At 43.1% G+C, this 17,326-nt stretch overlaps 1 protein-coding gene across 5 annotated transcripts in view; it reads left to right on the top strand.

Moving 5' to 3' along the window:
* Positions 1-17,326, top strand: part of SRGAP2 (SLIT-ROBO Rho GTPase activating protein 2) — a 106,322-nt gene that overhangs the window by 68,503 nt on the left and 20,493 nt on the right. For 4 of the 5 annotated variants that reach the window (XM_083812758.1, XM_083812757.1, XM_083812760.1 and 1 more), the window contains exons 9-16: positions 721-822; positions 1,713-1,910; positions 6,391-6,475; positions 9,154-9,181; positions 10,840-10,870; positions 11,841-11,901; positions 13,903-13,980; positions 15,822-15,956. In XM_083812758.1, the coding sequence (XP_083668884.1) occupies positions 721-822; positions 1,713-1,910; positions 6,391-6,475; positions 9,154-9,181; positions 10,840-10,870; positions 11,841-11,901; positions 13,903-13,980; positions 15,822-15,956 (718 nt within the window). Of the gene's footprint in view, positions 1-720; positions 823-1,712; positions 1,911-6,390; positions 6,514-9,153; positions 9,182-10,839; positions 10,871-11,840; positions 11,902-13,902; positions 13,981-15,821; positions 15,957-17,326 lie in introns of all 5 variants that reach the window. The other variant, XR_014575677.1, reaches the window with a different exon arrangement.

Here is a 17,326-nt window from a genome sequence, read left to right as displayed (position 1 = left end):
TGTTGAAATGGTTCTGCTTATACCAGATTGAATATGTGATTGTATATGTGCATGATAAAACTCCAGCAATGTCTGTCTTTAAAAGTAGCCTTATACAATGAAATCAATGTTTTCCTTTAAAAAAATCCAGAAGGAAAGCTACCTCGTGCTGTGTAGGACAGCTAATTATTAACAGCACAGGGCAACCCACTGTTCTGGCATTTTCGACAAGTGCCTAACCTATTCTTTTCTATTTAAATTCCTCTGAATTCATTAAATAGTGAGTTCTACCTGTTCCTGTAGGTACAGGTAGTTCAGCTAAACATGCTGAGCTTGCTGTGCCCCAGGATGCTTGGCTAATAGCAGCAAGTTCTTCTCGATGTGATACAAGCACACTCACTTCTCCTTGGGGTTTTAGAGTGTGATTTAGCCTAATCACTGTGATAAAGCACCCTCAGACTTCCAGAAGATATGACTACCTTGCATCAGTAAAAGCAGCTATTTTTTTCTAGATCTTTTGAGATGTACACATTCTCTCTCTTTCGTTCACTTTTAAGGACAATCAAGAAGTGGACTGGAATTTGGTCAAATACATTCCTTTTTACTGATTGAAATCCAGAATTAGTAAAGATTTAAAATAAGGCGTTTTAGATGATGTTTGTTTGTAATAATACTGAAGTAATTAAACTGTTCTTGATTACATTTTTTTTCCTAAAAATGGTGCTGTTTTTTCTTTTCCAGGAGTCCCAGCTGTGTGCCCAACAGCCAGTGCAGAGTGAGTTGGTGCAGAGGTGCCAGCAGCTGCAGTCCAGGTTATCTACACTAAAGATTGAAAATGAAGAGGTGAGCTAATCAACCCAAATCAACAAGCCTTTTACTGCTTCCACAGGGCAGTGGGGACTAATTAAGAAAGAATGTAGTTGCTGTGATCTTCTTTTATGAAGACTTGTGATAAAATTCAAGAATAAGGCAGCTGAGGCCAGCAGTATGTTAGGTTGTGATTTTGCATGAAAGCTGAGTGCACGCAGAGGAGCCCCTAAAAGACGTGCACGTTTCTCTTTTCCCCATCCTTAAATTGCTAGGACTGGCTTTGTTGCAAAAGTTGTCTTTGGATAGTTACGAGAAAGAGGTGAATTTAATGTTTTGAAGTGAAGATGGTGAATTTGCATAACCAAAGGCAAGAGATATTTTTTGTTTAATTGGTCATCTAGGGTGAGAAGAGCAGATCAATGGCATTTGTTTATGAACATGTCAAAATGCCTCATCTGCACTTCTCTTCGAGAATTTTTAATCCTTGGGCAAAACTTGCAAACTCTTCATGTCTAGTAAGTTGATTCTGGCCTTCAGAAAACAATTGCACTGCGACAAAGCCTTTTTGTAATCTAACATTTCTTTTATACCCAGTAGATGTAATTAGAGAAGTAAGATGTTTACATCTTTCCTCCAGCACTCTTTGCTTTGAGGTTAAATTTCCCTACTTCTTTCTCACCCCAGCCTGTGGGATTCCAGCTCTTTTCACACTGCTGGCACTTTCAGTGTGCTGCCAACCCTTTGTTCATACAAACGGTGTTCTGTTAGTGAGCAGAACTAGTACCTCTTTTATGGCCCACAGGACATGAAACAAGTAATATTTGTTTATTAGTAAAACACTCTGGGGTACCATTAACTATTTTTTTTCTTCCACTTGCAACATATCTTCTTTTTTTTCATACACTCTTACTCTTGCTGGACAGGTTAAGAAGACCATGGAAGCTACGCTCCAGACAATCCAGGATATAGTCACAATAGAGGACTTTGATGTCTCAGACTGCTTTCAGTACAGCAACTCTATGGAATCTGTTAAATCCACAGTCTCAGAAACGTTCATGAGCAAACCAAGCATTGCCAAGAGACGGGCCAACCAGCAAGAGACAGAGCAGTTCTATTTCACAGTAAGGAGTTAATTCACGGTGTGAGCACGTGTAATGTTTTTAGAATTATAGGAGAGAGCAAAATAATGCTATCACCTTACAAAAATGCTTCTGTAATTGATTTTGGCCAAGCAGAGTTAGCATATCAGGTTTTCAAAACAGGTGCTTTGAATTCTTTACAAATATATTGGGATACATTTGTCTGTTGCTGCAAACTTAGAGTGGATAAATTGTGTAAAATTCGATTTCTCCTCCATCTAAAAAAGAATTATCTGAGAGAAAACTTAATAGCTTGTAAATATCAATTTCAAACATAATATAAACGAAAAGAATGTTTAGCTCTTTCTTTATTACCCTCTTACAATTTCTGTAGTTCAAATAAGCTTTTAATTGAGCCAATGCATTTGTACAAAACACTAAGAGCTTTTTATATTGAATTTCATACCAGACTGTATGTTTGTTTTTCCTAATTTAGATTTATGTTAAACTGTTGAATTCTCTTCCATTATAAAAATCTTTCCAAAAGAAGATGAAAATGATACCTCTTATCTTGGTTTGAGCATCTTTTGCTATAGTTATTGCCCTCTACATTTCCGTTTCTAAATTTGTGTTGCTTACTACCAATTCTGAAGTTTCTGTGCAAATTAAACCTGTCAGCTAGTGTATGTCAGGCCTTGATTAAAAAAAAATAAATCAAAAAGCCTCCCTAGAAGGTGAACCTGGTAATTGAGAATAGTAGGTGGAGAAACCAATTCAATTAAGAAGGGATTGACCAGCCTGCCCATGGTTATGAAACTAGAAAAATGATTTTTTAATTGAACTCTAAGTGATCCCTCCCTAGAGAGGGGCTATTATGTGTTCAGGCAGGAGACAAGCCCAGGGCTGTATCTGGCCGTGGCTTTGGCATCGTGTTGGAGCCCTGCTCCCCGAGGGCTGGGCACTGGAGCCGCAGCGGGGCTGCAGGGTGCAGGAAAAAAGCCATCAGCAGGGCAAGGCTGTTCCACCAAGGGCTGCTTTAGCCACCCGACTCAGGCACCTGATTCCTCTGCTGTTGGGCAGACTTGCAAATATCCCTTTTATGGGTTTCAGGCCTTGGATCTGCAGGGAGCAGTTACTGCAGCGTGCGAGAAGATGCTCGCATGAGTATAAACGAGAGCGGAGGCAGAGCTGAGCAGCGACAGGGGCGAGGCTTTCTTTGTGCAGTGAGAAAGCCACAGTGCACGAGCAGTGCGTGCATGCTATGCTACCTGCTGGGGAATATGAAGTAAAAGGAAAATCCTGGTTTGACAGAACGCTCCATGCTGTGGTGTAGCCCCAGTTGGAAGTGCCCTGTGCTGTACTGCTCGTTGGGCAGGGCTCCTAGGTGAAAGCAGCGGTGCCATCGTGGGCACTGAATTGAAGCACAGCCTGCAGCATCTGCGTGCTAGAGGCTCATCATTGCGCACTTGTGCTGAGACAGCTCTGTTGTCAGAGCTCTGAAGGAAGATTTGTATGCAGAGTAGACGCCTAAAGCTCCCCGGGCTGGTGGAAAGCAGGAAGGATGACTGACTGCGTGCTGAGCTATCGCAGATAGCCACAGCGGGGACGCAGCAGGGAGCTGGAGGTCGGGGACACATCCGCAGCTGCCCTGGCTGCAGCCCTGCTGCCTCCCGCGGCCGCGCCACGGTGCTCCGCGGGGCTGCTGCCCTTGTCGCCGGCTCCCCACCCTACCCAGGAGGTGAACAGGAGAATGAAAGATTTGATTCTCCTTACCTCCGAAGCCAGGGATGATTTTAGTTCTCAGCTGAGATGTTGTTTTTTTTCCTCTAGAAATATTAAAACCCGGTACAATCCTCGTTCTGTGAAGTGCCTTAAAAAATGAATATAAATTTATTGCTACCAAACCCTTAAGACGTGAGGAAGTATTACACAAAATTCCCCTGCTAGTCAGTCTGACAGAAACGTCACCCTGCTGCTGTCACCGTGCCACTGCTCCCACGTTCAGCCGCTGGCTCCGATTCCCCCGCGCCCCGAACCGAGCGCCTGGGCTGGGCCGAGGGAGCTGGGCAGCTTTCGGGGCTGGAGGCAGGCAGGGACGTGGGACAGCGACAGAAACTGTTTTCCTGTGTAGCCCCCAAAGCGTGACATCTCGCTTCCTGCAAGGAAGATAAGGCCTAGCTTGCGTGTGGCTTCGTTGTGCGTTCCACCTGCCCACCTGGTCTTGCTGGGAAATCCTGAAATGAGTTTGGGCTTGGAAGGGGTGGCAGTTGTACGCTTCTGAGGAGGTGGCGGGTACAAAGCACTCGCCATCTCTAGCTAACAGCAGATCTTCACCTCTTTCTTCTTTACAATGTGGAATTAACGTGGCTTGAGGGTGCTTCTCCTGCCTTATCTGATCGCACTTCGTTGACTCCAGCAGTACTGTCAGAAACGAAATCCTGAGGAGTTCTTCAGTCTTTTGATTTCTTTTGACTTTTTGTTTTTTATTAAGCCATGAACTGAATGCTAGTGGATCTTCGTAATTCATTTGACAAAAAGCCCGAAGCCTTATTTTGAAATTACTTATTTTTTTCATCAGTGTACTGCTAGCTGGCAGGGTACAGAATGTTAAGCATGAGGAAGTATAAAGAACAGAGGAAATATGTGTTCCTAATTGAAAGGAACCCTCCCTTTTTCCCTTGAAAACCAATCCCTGCTGCTCCTCCGTAGGCAGGCGATGTTCTCAGTGCGACTGCCGCAAATGCATCAGAGCCCGAGCAGGCGGAGGAGCGGCCGCACGTGCCACAGGTCGCTGAGCCCCAGGCAGGGAATCCAAACCTGCCCTCTCTGGCCCAAGCCGTGGCCCCCGGGCAGCAGAAGGCAGTCCCAGGTTTTATATCTGCTTCGAAAGGAAGCTCAGCTCTTCTCCAAATCAGGTTGCTTTGCAGATTTTTAAGCATCTGCTGGAGCTATTTTGAGAAGAGCCTCCCAGTGCTTCCATCTCTTCGCCTGAGCTTGGCTTTGAGACAGGGCGCTCGGCACCTTCCACCGTCAGATTTATCCTCAAATCCCCGCTTCAAATTCTCAGGTTATTTTTGCAGCTTACTCTTGTCACGTTTTCTTAAGTCAAAATTGACATAAAAATTTAGCCGGTTAAGGAAAAACACATAGGGCTTGGCAAACAGGTTCTACAGAGAAATTCTAAAAAGTGATATTTTTTTTCCACAGTGATCACGCTTCCTGTGTTCTTCTAGAACAACAAAAAAAAAATTGAAGTTTTAGTGTAGGAAGCAGGAAGTGCTGAGACTCCCCAAAGGGACTTAGTTCTTGTGAAATTTGTGTTCCAGCTTTATCAACCAAAGGGACATAAACCACAGGCTTCAGCGGTTAATTAAAGCCCCAGCTAAGTCATTTTCGTCTTTCTTGTCGGTATGCATGACTGCTGGGGAGCCCATGATGGAAACTAGACTAGCCCCTGGAAGGTTCCCCCCATCAATATTTCTCAGTATCTGTTCATACTGCTCCTTGATTCTGTCTATCCTACACATAGGCTGCCATTCTTACAGCCTGTGTAGGACAAGCATGGTCCAGGGCACTCTCATAGTTAAAATGCCATTTTTTACCTTAAGGATTTGCAGCCCAGTTTGGCAATACCAGGCCAGAACTGGGAGGAAGTGAACAGAATTGGGAAAGCGTAAGACAGGAACAGAATCTTGCATTATTAAATGGAAATCCTTTCTCTGTGTTTGTTTTCCTAGCTCGATTTTTAAAAATATCTCATATTTCTAAAGAATGGTCTGTGGTATTTGCAGAATTCTGTGCTATTCATGTACTTTTGAGTGTAAACATATCCTAATTATAATGTGGCCGGCTACTGTGCAACGGCGTATTTTGTGTGCTGCAGCACAGTGAAGATAAATAATGCTGTTCTGAGCTGCAAAAGAGATGAAAGAGCTGTAAAAATAGCATTTGCAGAGCTGTGAAAAATCAGAAACAAGTGGGAAAAATGACTGTATGATTGTATAATATTTCACCGAGAGAACAAATCTGAACGTAAATAATATCTTTATTTGTTGTGTCCCATTTCCCCCACCCAGCCCTGTGTATCATCCAGAGTGGAGGCAGACGCAGTATTTGACAAGTAAAGTGGGGTGAGAGAGGTTAAGTGAGAGAATAAGCACAGTAGCAGCCTTTTAGTTTGTTAAAACAGATTGCTCATTCAGCTGGCTGTGATGCGGGAGGGAAGTGCATTTCCACTGCGCCCTGTCTGAAGAGGAGATGCTTGACAGCTTCTCAGATGTCTGAGAGATGCCAAACATGCAGCTGATTGCACAGTGCAACAATAGAAATTACTCTGCAGATATGCATGGACAGAGCTTCACATTTGCAAGGCGTGTAAACCAGGGGGTTAGTGCCTCCTTTGTGCTGTATAAATTCTGATGCAATTCAGTATTTGGTGTTATGTTCAGAATCCAGTAACCTAAAGGTGCTATCAAAGAAATCCACTGTCCTCTCCTGATCTTGCTTTTTTCCACTTTCACAGAAAATGAAAGAATATCTGGAGGGCAGGAACCTGATAACGAAGCTCCAGGCCAAGCACGACCTTCTTCAGAAGACCCTGGGAGAAAGTGAGTCCGGGCCCTTCTTGCCCCTGCTAGCCAGGCTGGTGTGCTTGCTGCATTAGTCAGCTGAGCACAACTGCCTTGGATTACTGGTGCAAAGTGGACACATTCATGTTTTATGAATTTATTTTTTTCCAATCTGCATGATGGAGAAGCCAAATGACCTACATGGCTGCTTGATGAATGACGAACGGAAAATGCTTAATGAGTCACTAATGCGCGTCGCTTGTTTGTTAACATGAAGTGGATGCCCGCTCGTTCATCCTGTCCCCTCCCCATACTCCTGATAGTCTGTATTGGGGTGAACCTTGTGATTTACGGGTTACTGAGTAGTTTAGAAGCATTGCCTCATTAGGCTGGTCAGAAGTTTCATTTGCATGGCAGATGAGCTGCTTCTCGCCTCTGTGGTTCAGTCCAGACCAAGGTAACGTGTGTGAGCATGGGCTGTTGTAGGGAGCATAACAAACAAATTTCAGAGCATGTAGGATATGTTACCTATCTGCAGGGCATGAGGCAAGGGGCAGCAGCCAGACTTGAATATGCATTTGCTATTAGTGTCAGAACAAAAGAAGATTTCTTTCCCTTCATGGTATGGGCAAATCCTGTTGGCCAAACACGCTGAAACTATGCATCCAAGTTTCCATAGAAACCTGTCTGCCTCGTGTTTGCAGAGGAGGTTTAACAGCCTAAATGTCAGGTCAAAAAACGGCTCAACTCATTCCTGGGTTTATAGGCCAGAGCAAGGGCTCGTGTTTTGTTGTGTAACTTAACTGGACTCCCCACAGTTTATGGTGTGTAAATCTTCTGAATGAAAACTTAAACAGCATGTGGTCTTCTAAGCGCTTTTCTTTCAGTTAAAAAATGTACTATAAAAATAAAATAGTTATTGCTGCAGTAATTAAGAGCTTCGTGTTTATCAGACCTGAACCGCTACAAGGTAAGGAAGAACGTTGTCACCTCGTCGTGCATTGTCGGTTCAGGTTCCTCATCTCCGTCTGCCCTGTAAAGAGGGTGGATGAAGCCAGAGATCTGTGTCCTTAGGGTATTTTTCTTCTGCCTCTGAATATCTCCAAATGACACCCGTGCTGCCCCTGTGACTAATCACATTCCTGGATCATAGCTGACCTCTGCATACCGAGGCCTATTTCCTCTTAACCTGCCTGCCCCTTGAACTGAGCTCAAGCTGTGGCGGGGGGAAAAGAGGAGGAAATTAAAAGCGATTCCTATACTGCTGTGTAGTTTTAAAGGCTGCTTCTGTTTTTGTGGGGTTGCTTTGCAATACCAGGGCTTTCTTAGTCACCCTGTGAAGGGACCCAGTGTGTGTCAGGCTGAGCTCCAGCAGTTTTCTGAAAAAATCACTCCCGTCATCTGGGAGATCAAAAGGAGCTGAGCGAGGGAGGTACATTTCATCTTCAAAATCAAGCGAGCAGGTTAATGGTATGAACTGGGACCCTGCCTAGGCTTATTCATAAAATCTCACTTAAATGGGAAATGGGCAAATAAAATTCCTTTCACAAGTCCCAGGAGCATGTTTAGAAGCTTTGCTGAAAAACGTGCGTATAGCTGCGTGTCTTCGGTCCCTGGAAGGTTTGCGGGTTTTTTAAGATTTTTGTTCTTCTTTGCCCCATTCTCAGGTGACATTTATTAGTCCTCTTGCAAATTACCTTAATCTAAAGATGACAAGTTCCAGTAATAAAAATAGCAGCAAGTCTTCCCATCTACAAGTAATTATGTCCCTGCCTACTGTACACATTTGTCACTGTAATGTAGGAGCCCCTTGATGTTGCCTCAGCCATGTAATTTATATATATGAATATTCTATGATGGAAATGGGACAGATGGCTGGAAATTCTGCTTCAGAATAACATTTTCATGTAAATTATGCACTGTTTTGGCTTTACGTGCGGAGAGGAAAGTAGCTTTCAAGATGCGTTCAACTAATTGTCAGCCGTCGGCAATTAGACGTTTCCCTCCTTCATTCTTCCATCTCCCCAGGAGCAGGAAGACATTGTGGGGAAGGTGGATTTTCAGCTATTGTAAAATCAGTATGGTTTCACTGATGATGATCTGGCCGGTACAATTCCCAAAAGCACATACTAGTTTTCTGTCTCTTACTCCTTGCTGTGCTATTTTAAAACGCTGCCTGCGTTAGCAGTAGTTGTTAGCTTGGCTGCTTCCTCACAAACCCAATGCAAGTTAATGGAACGTTTTTATAAATATGTTTGTGGAAAATATCATTAAACGTCTGCCTCCCAAAATAGCCTAATGCTAGCACGTTCGTCTGTGGGCTAACAAATCTGTGAATGTTTCCAATCTTGCTGAGTGGCTTTATAAAGTATAATCTCTCTCCCTACCAATTCCCCTGGGAAGGGGGGAGGCAGGGAGAGGTTGACAAGCCCAGTTTTTTGGCAGGAGAAGTCAACAATTAGAGTGTGCAGGGAACCAATTTTCAAAAACAATACTTTCCAAAGAGTCCTCGGGCAGCCCGAGCTGCTTTCTGCATTTCCTGGGCAGCTGCGGAGGAAGACGGGCTCCGGTGGTCCCCTGGGTAGGGGACAGCCACGTCCAGCCCCCCGCCTCTGGCTCTTCTCCTTCCCCTCCTTCCCAAAGTGGCTTTACAAAGCAGCCAAAGGTATTTTCCTGTTCCTCTCTCTAATACTGTATTTTTTTCATCTTCCCCACAGGTCAAAGGACCGACTGCTCCCTTGCCAGGTAGGTGTGGCTCAAGGAATCACTTTTTAAGGAAGATCTGCTGCAAATTCATTGCTGCTGTAGATTGGTGGCCAGCCCAGGACATGCATGAGTTCGAAAAAGATACTATATAAAAGATAATATCTAACCAAATTCGTGCTAGTTCATAATACTTTTTCTCACCCTGGTACATCCAATCCAGATCAGGAAGGAGATGGGCACGAGTGAGAAACTGTTTAATTTGGCACTGTCATCCAGAGTATTCTTCGAACTAGGATTTTAATAGACAGGTTGCTGTTCCTGTAGGAGCAGTGGGCCCAGGGACTGCAACGTGTGCAGGGCTGAGCACTGCTGTGAGCCAGGGAGGAGAAGGCGATGCCCAGGGCCTTTTTGCTCTGTCCTGGTGATGTTCTTGCTCTGCCCTGGAACTGGATTGCAGCAGTGCAGAGGCCCTGGAGAATTAACTTCTCATTTATAACTAGGACCAATCATGGAGCAATAACTAACCTTCTCTTGGTGGGGTTTTTATAAAACATAACAAATCTCCATCTCCAAATTGATGGATTCAAGCAGCTCCACTGGGCACGAGGAGCTGGAGCAGGGGCTGTGCATCATCCTGCCGGTTTAACAAAAGGAAGGTGATTACTGCTGATCCAGAGTCATTACTACTTTTCAAATTCCTTACAGCAAAGCAAAGCTGACAGGTCCTAATTAGAGCCTGACATCTGTAATAATAAAATATTATTCATCATGAAACAATTTTAAATATCAAAGAATCATTACTGCTAATAGTTTAAAATAGACCATATTGTCTGTGACAGCCCATGGAATCTGATTTTTTTTTCATTCAGTGTTTTTGATTTTTTTTATAAAAGGAATTTCCCCTGAATTAACACATTGTACAGTCTTTTTAAAAATCACAGTTCTAATCACCTTATTTATAATTCAGCAGCCATCTGCCCTTGCAGGGAATTGGCTTGAATGAGGGCCTTTCTACCATTATCTCTCATGCTTCATTTTTACCAGAAACTATAGGAATTTTAAACCTCATTAATAAATTTTGCAGGGGAAATCCTGGCAAAGGAAGGCTTTCTCCTTTTTTTTTCTACCATTCTGTCTATCAACATAACTGAACGAGACCATCGTGGTTTAAACTGGGATGGCTTAGCCTGGCTGGTGCATGCTGGAGTTTGAGGGGTTTTATTTATTTATTTGAAGTCTCTCACGAGCTGTAACAAGGGATCCGCAGTGACAGTTGTTGGCAGCACAGCAGGAAGGCAGCCTGCTCCCACCTGCTTCCCCCCTTCCGCAGCGTGGCTCTTCTCGAGAAGTGCTCTGAGCAATTTATAACAAACTTCATCGCAAGCGAGGAGCCGCATAGAACAGGTTTCCATATGGTTGGAATTAAAATGTCAAGGGTAATCTTTTGTCAAAGCAGTGGACTCCCTCGTGTCTGTTTCAGGTTTTTAGTGATTTAAAGTCGCTTAAAATCTTCTGAAGTTCCAGGAATTGAATGAGACTAAGTCAGTATGATTGACTCGTATATCTGACTCCTTCCCTCCTCCAAAATCAGCGTGGTTTGGAATACCAAACGAGCAAGAACTAAAGTAGTAGAGGATTGTCTTGACTTTTTCTCTTCTCTGTTTTTCCTCCTGCACCGACTGTTCTGATCTCATCAGCGGCAGACGCAGCTCCACGATAAGGAAGCAGGTAATAAACGTTTGCTTAGGTAATGAGGCAGGGGTGCGTGTGTGTGTGCGTGCAGGTGAAGACAGTTGGAAAACAGGAGTGTTTTTATCCTTCCCTCCTTTCCTTACATCAGCCATTTCGTTCTTGTTTAACTGGAACTAGTGTCTGCTAATTCAGTAACTGAAATCAATAAACACGGAACCGCAGCCTTGATTCGTTTTCTTTGACAAAATTTTAAGACGATTTTATTCCGTCAGTGGTTTGGAGAGATCTGGAACCAAAATAGCCAAACAGCCTTGAGCTGTCTGGACAGTCATGGTTTATGGGCTTCATGCTGTTGTATTTTTTTGTCTCCTTTCCCTTTATTTCCCCTCTGGAATGCTGTTAAAGCAGCACCTGCTTGCTTGTGCCTTCTTGGAACAAAGACTTAAAACAGCAACGCCTTGGTTTCCTGGCTGTAGTGGATAATCTATTACTTTTTAGTAATGTGCTTCTTTGAAATAAGGGAAAAAATCTAACATAGTAGTTCGGGAATCCCAGTCTTCCTGTTGCCTTTTGGCTGTTTTTTTTTCCTTTTTTTGTTTTTTTTTTTTTGGTAAGCTGGCCAGACTTGCAGTCTTGGAGCACATTACGCTCTGGGTTTTTGGATGCTTTGAGGAGGTTTGCATTCATCACCAATTATTGCAGTGAGTCCAGATGAGAATTTCTAGTCCTGTTTCTAAAAGATAGTCTTCTGCTGGGTGTAATTCTGTCTATTTCTACATGGTTTGGGGTGGGTAAGATAGGTAAAGGTGCTTCCCTCCTCTCTGTAGAGGCAGGAGCCGAGCAATGCGGCTGTGCACATAAAGTGAACGCCACCACCCCATCCCACCTTCTGGTTGAAGGTATTGCTCCTCTGTAGTGGTTGAATTAGTATTTCACAACTGTGTGTTCTGATCTTTTTTGCCATCGCTCTGCATTCTGACTATTCTCTTTTTTTCTGTGCGTGCAGGATTCCACGCAAGCCATTCCCCTGGTTGTGGAGAGCTGCATACGATTCATTAGTAGACACGGTGAGTTTGGGACAAAAAGTATCCTGTTTATATCACCATTCATTTCATAGAAATAGAAGCCTAATGAAATGCTCCGAGTAACTTGGCACATGATGCTTACTCAGAATAATACTAGAGACTGCACGATAAAGAACCTTGCACTGACTTTTTGGCTGTGTTCTTGGTATTGTGTGTGTGATTTTTGCAAATGGTTACTGCAAATAACTGACACTAAATATGGAGCAATATGTTGTCCTTCCAACAATATCACTTTTGTTTCCTCTGAAGTAAGGTTCCCATCCTTAAGTACCACTCATGCCTCACCTCCCGTCACCTGCTTTGGGGTCTGAAATGTGGCCTTTATCAATAATAATTATGCTTTTCCTAGAGGAGGAGGAATGCTCCAAGTGTTTGAACGTAGGAGGTCAAGTAGTCAATTTAGTGCTTGCTTATTGCCGCAATGAGATGATTTATCCGTGTTTGACTTTGACTTCATAGCCTTGAAAGCTGTGAAAGATTCTATAGGTTTATTTTAATTTGTTTTCATTTTTAATCAATATCATCTGTTAGTAGCATGTGAAACAGCTGTTAATTAACATATGTAGAAGGAGGTTGAATTTATCTTCATTAACCAAGACATAGAGCCAGATAGCAGGTCCTGTTTCATTTTCCTTGTTTAATTACCATTTCACTTTAGAAACAATAATCTAGAGTCCCATTTTCATCATCACCTGGAAGAACCAACTGCTGTAAGCCTTTACTAAGTTTGTAATTGGACATTTGCTAGAGAAATCATCAAAACCACGTTGCAATGTAAACCAAAGCATGATAATACAGTGCCATCAGGAAATTTTATTTTTAGAAGCTTATTGCTGGTCAGCGGGGCTGGCTTAGATCATCAACAGAAAGATTTTCCAACAAGCTCAACTGATGTCTGCACCGAATGTCACATCATGGCCTAAAAGTGTAGTTTGGAATTAAAAGGAAAGTGCTTTTAAACGACAAATACACCTAGAGAGAAGAAATCATAAAACTGACTGCCTGACACAATTATATTGCAGGAAATAATTTTGTTGGAGGCAGCCTGAGTGATGTTTGGCCATGTTTCACAGTGTAGGTGTGGGATGTGTGTCATTCTCCTCCTTGCTTCTCTGTGCTTGGGATTTGCTTTTCCCTGTTGCGTGGCTGTGTGTCAGAGCTGCTAGATGCAGCCATATACTACAGAGGTTTCATGGCATTGTGATTAAAACAGTAGCAGAAATTGAGAGGAATAGCAGGGCACAGATGCATTCAAGAGAGCTTATTGGTTTATAGCCATCGTTATAAATAAAGCAGAGACATTGCAACATTCCCTGTTACAGAAAGCACACAATTAAAAGGCTTGAATGAATACATGTTGATTTTCCAGCTGTGAAGACTACTTTGCTCATTATTTGAGCTGTGGCAGTTGTTGCTCGTCCTACACATAGCAACAGAATTGTTGCGATGGCAATATGTTGGAACGTCTTGCCTACTTGATAATTGGTTTTCATGACTTTGCTCATACCAGCATTTTAGTGGGAGTGTCTCAAAGACTGTCCTGGAGCCCTAGACATCGGGTCATGCTGGAGGAATTAAATGTTTCCGTTTCAATGGGCTGATTTGCCCTGGGCCTTTGTGGCATCGCTCTTGAAAAGTAAACTGCTTCATTGTGCGGTTGGCCATATTTTACTTCTGGCTGATGTATTGTTAGCTTATGGCTTTCTCTGGCTTGTAAAATCCTTGGGGATCCTTCAGGGTAAAAGATGACAGGCAAGACTGCTACATCTAAGTTATTCTGTCAATTCGCTAGGAAGGGCTAATATGTTTTCTCATTGGTGCCAAGCTCTGTTTTTACATACTATGTATGTGCTTGGACACATAAGAGAAGATGGCTTTTCGAAGAGCGTGCTTTTGTCTGGGTTTGTTTCCTTTATCATATATAATGAGGGTGCCAGCTGATTTTATGCCTCTTACCAACATCTCTTTCTTACTGTCTCCCAGGTTTGCAGCATGAAGGAATATTCAGAGTGTCTGGGTCACAAGTCGAAGTGAACGACATTAAAAATGCATTTGAGAGAGGTAAGGAGGATCTGTTCCATTATCTCAGAAATTATTGCCAAATGTATTAATTCGTGTAAGTGTTCCGAAATGGCATGTTTTGAATGCAACTTGTGTTTTGTTCCTTCAGATTTTGTTTCCTAAGTGGCTGTAGCCCAAACACTTCTCTAGTGCTCATTAACCTTGAACGCTCAGCGTTGTTTGGCATTAGGCTTTATATCTTGTAGGCTGTCTGTATAATAAATATTCTGAGCTCAGTCCTCTCTCATGTCCGATAATTTATTGATTATATGCAGCACTAAAGTATATAGGGAAATTCATTATTGGATGTAACTGTGTTTTTCTGCCTATTTCCCTGTACCCTCTGCAAGCTCTTTGTGAATAGACCGGCTGCTGGAGAAGGAAATTTTGTGTATTCCATCTTCTGGTGGCTTGGCCACATTTAAATATCAGCAAGGGAGAGAATAAATTTCAAGACACAGTAAGCTTGATATGTAGCTTTTAATAGATTTGATTTTCTATGTAAAGAACCATTCCATACAAAGGCAAAGAATGGCTGGGAGCCTCCTGACTCATCAGCTTCTAGCTGGGCTGTTCGCCCTAGCAGAGCAGGTTCAGAAGAGCTTGCTCTTTAGATAATCCTGCAGCCCCTTTCCCCACTTGTACTTGGGTCACTGAAGACGACAGGGCTCATGTTAATTCTCTGAATACATTACTCTGAAAAATACGGTCGGTATGTTTCTGTGCTTGCTGTTGGGAGAGACGAGCAGTAATTAATTAAGCATAGCAAGTTTATTTTGCTTTTGGGAAGAGAGGAGTTTAATGGATAACGTGGCATCTAATTTCATCTGCCTTTGTCTCCATGTATTTGAGCATTAAAATCTTCAGGAACAGAGCAGGCAGAAATGTGTATCATAGTCTGTGAGTAGAGACTTGATACAAGACTGAAAGACCCCTTTTTAAATGAAGGAAGTACTCATTGTGGGAAAATAGCCACTTGTTCCAGCACTAACATGCAGAAATAGAGGTGATTTTTTTTTTTTGCTTCATCTCACTTGTCTTTGGAAAGCGTATGATATACAGAACTGACAAAGTTAACAATAATGTCTCTGCAGTTTATTACCTCGCCCAGAACCCTTGGTGGCAGTTAATATCAAGGATAATGCTCCAGTTTATAGTGGCCCATTTATTATCCAGTGTGTTATTAAGATAATAGGCAAGCTTTGGTAATTCCAGTCACATAATGGATATATATAGCTTCAATTTGAGGTTTGCCCCATCATTAAATCTAATTATATCTGGTAGGGAGTTTTCCATAGGGAGCAACTCCTTAAGTGGGCACCTTTTTTTGGTGATACAGGCAAACAGTGGCATACCTACAGTGACAAATTATTTGTCCCAGAAACACTCCCTGCAGTTCAGCATGAGGTGTCTGTCCCGCTGAGCCTGGTATAAGATGCTCGTTGGCCTCTTGCACGTGCACCGAATCAGCTGAGCTCCAGTTGTGAGTGTGCACGAAGACATACAGGCTCCTGGACCCGTGCCCCGTTCCCTGCAGTGGTGGCTCTGTGCAGCTCACACCCTACCAAAATATCTGGAGCACCTCTGTGGGGGCGTGAGCCCGTGTCAGACCGAGCTGGCTGGTAGAAAGCTACCCCAGGTCTCCTGGGATGCTGTCAGAGGCTTCCCTTCCTGCTGCTGTCTGCAGGGGAGCTCTCCCTCTGCTGATTTTAGTTGGAGTAGGTGGGATCGGCGTTGTGCTGCATAAATCTTTTTCTCCAGCTGAGTTGCATCCTTCCAGTCTGATTCCTTCCTCCAGTATTCTGATTTTTCTTGCCTGTTTCTTTTTGCTTGGCACGAAGGTGAAGATCCGTTGGCTGGGGACCAGAACGACCATGACATGGATTCGATAGCAGGAGTTCTGAAGCTCTATTTCCGAGGGTTGGAGCACCCTCTCTTCCCCAAGGATATCTTCCATGATCTGATTGCCTGTGTCAGTAAGTATACGAAGATCTGAAAAGCAATGAGATTTTTTCCAATCTCATCTTCCTTTTTTTTTCCGCTCCCCCTACTCTTTTTCCTGACTCCAAAGTAAGTCTTTATGGCTTCTGAGGTGGGCTTTGCGCTGCACAGGTGTCATTAGCTAGAGGCTGGGCAGTTATCTGCTTACAGCCATCCTTATTCTGGTAGGATTTTTTTATAGAAATGAACAAGGAGATAGAAATGAACAGATTTTAAGGGCTGCATTGTGGATTTTTCTGAGACAGTGCTTTGTGACGGTAATTTTTAAAAAGAATAAAATAGAAACCTCCACTTCTGGAAAAATAATCTTTTAAGACCTTTCATCAGGAGGTGTCAGAAATGCATTCTTGGAAATGGGAAGCATCTCCAGGAGGGTTTCTGCCCAGTCCTTTCCCTAAAGTTAACGGATACCCTGGCTATGTGTCTACTGCCATGCTCCTGCGTGCTCTGTTTAGCTAGCAAGGCAGTAGTCGTATACCTTTTAGCTTCGTGACCACGAGGGTCCATCTATTGACTCTTGTTAAAGAATTTCAATCATGAGGGCGGTCACAGTCCAGTTGTTAACATTTTTTATTGTTTTTTAAAGCGGTTATGGTGGGCAGGGGGTTGTTTGTGTTTTTGTACTTGAGCAACCTCATTTTAAATGGCCTGACTATTGCCATGTTGCTCAGAAAGAATGAATGATTCCATTGTCCCAGTCATGAAATAGCTTTTGCGGTAGCAGCCTTTGAAGCAAAGCAGAAGATAACTGCTTCTAAAATGACTCGTGGTTTTCTTCTCCTGATAAATGCATTTACAGAGTTGAATTCACATTATATAAAAAGAAAAATCTGCTTCCAAATAAGTTTTCCTTTCTGAGATGATTTATGCTGCCCACTTATTTCTCAGTAGGCTGCTGCACGCAGAGCTTTTTGCCTCACCCCTTAACTATGTTAATTTTCCATTGACTGTTGTACAATTTCTTTTTTAAACACCCACCTTTCTAAGCTAACTTGAATGAGCTATTGTGTCAGAGCTATTGAAAGAGATGACATCCAATGCTCCCACGCTAGGAAGGAGCTTGCAGTGAGGCTTCACGTGTTCAGGGACCTTCGTTGTCAAAGGCATCACGAGCAGGTTCTGCAGCCTTTGTGTTCCCATGCCAGGCAGCTGGTGAATCCAGGAAATGGGCAGACCCTTCCTTGCTGTGCCACTGCGTTGGCTTCCCCTTTTTTATATATATTTTTATTATAAAGAAATAAATACATATTTTGCCTAGGACCTATCATATTTTACTGGCTGTACTTCGAGTCAGTGGAAAGTTGTGGCTATGGTGAGGTTGTAACTCTGTGGTGCTCTTTCTTCT

Source organism: Anser anser (assembly GCF_964211835.1).
Source record: "Anser anser genome assembly, chromosome: 27".
Lineage (NCBI taxonomy): Eukaryota > Metazoa > Chordata > Aves > Anseriformes > Anatidae > Anser > Anser anser.
This window is presented reverse-complemented; position numbering and strand designations above follow the sequence as displayed.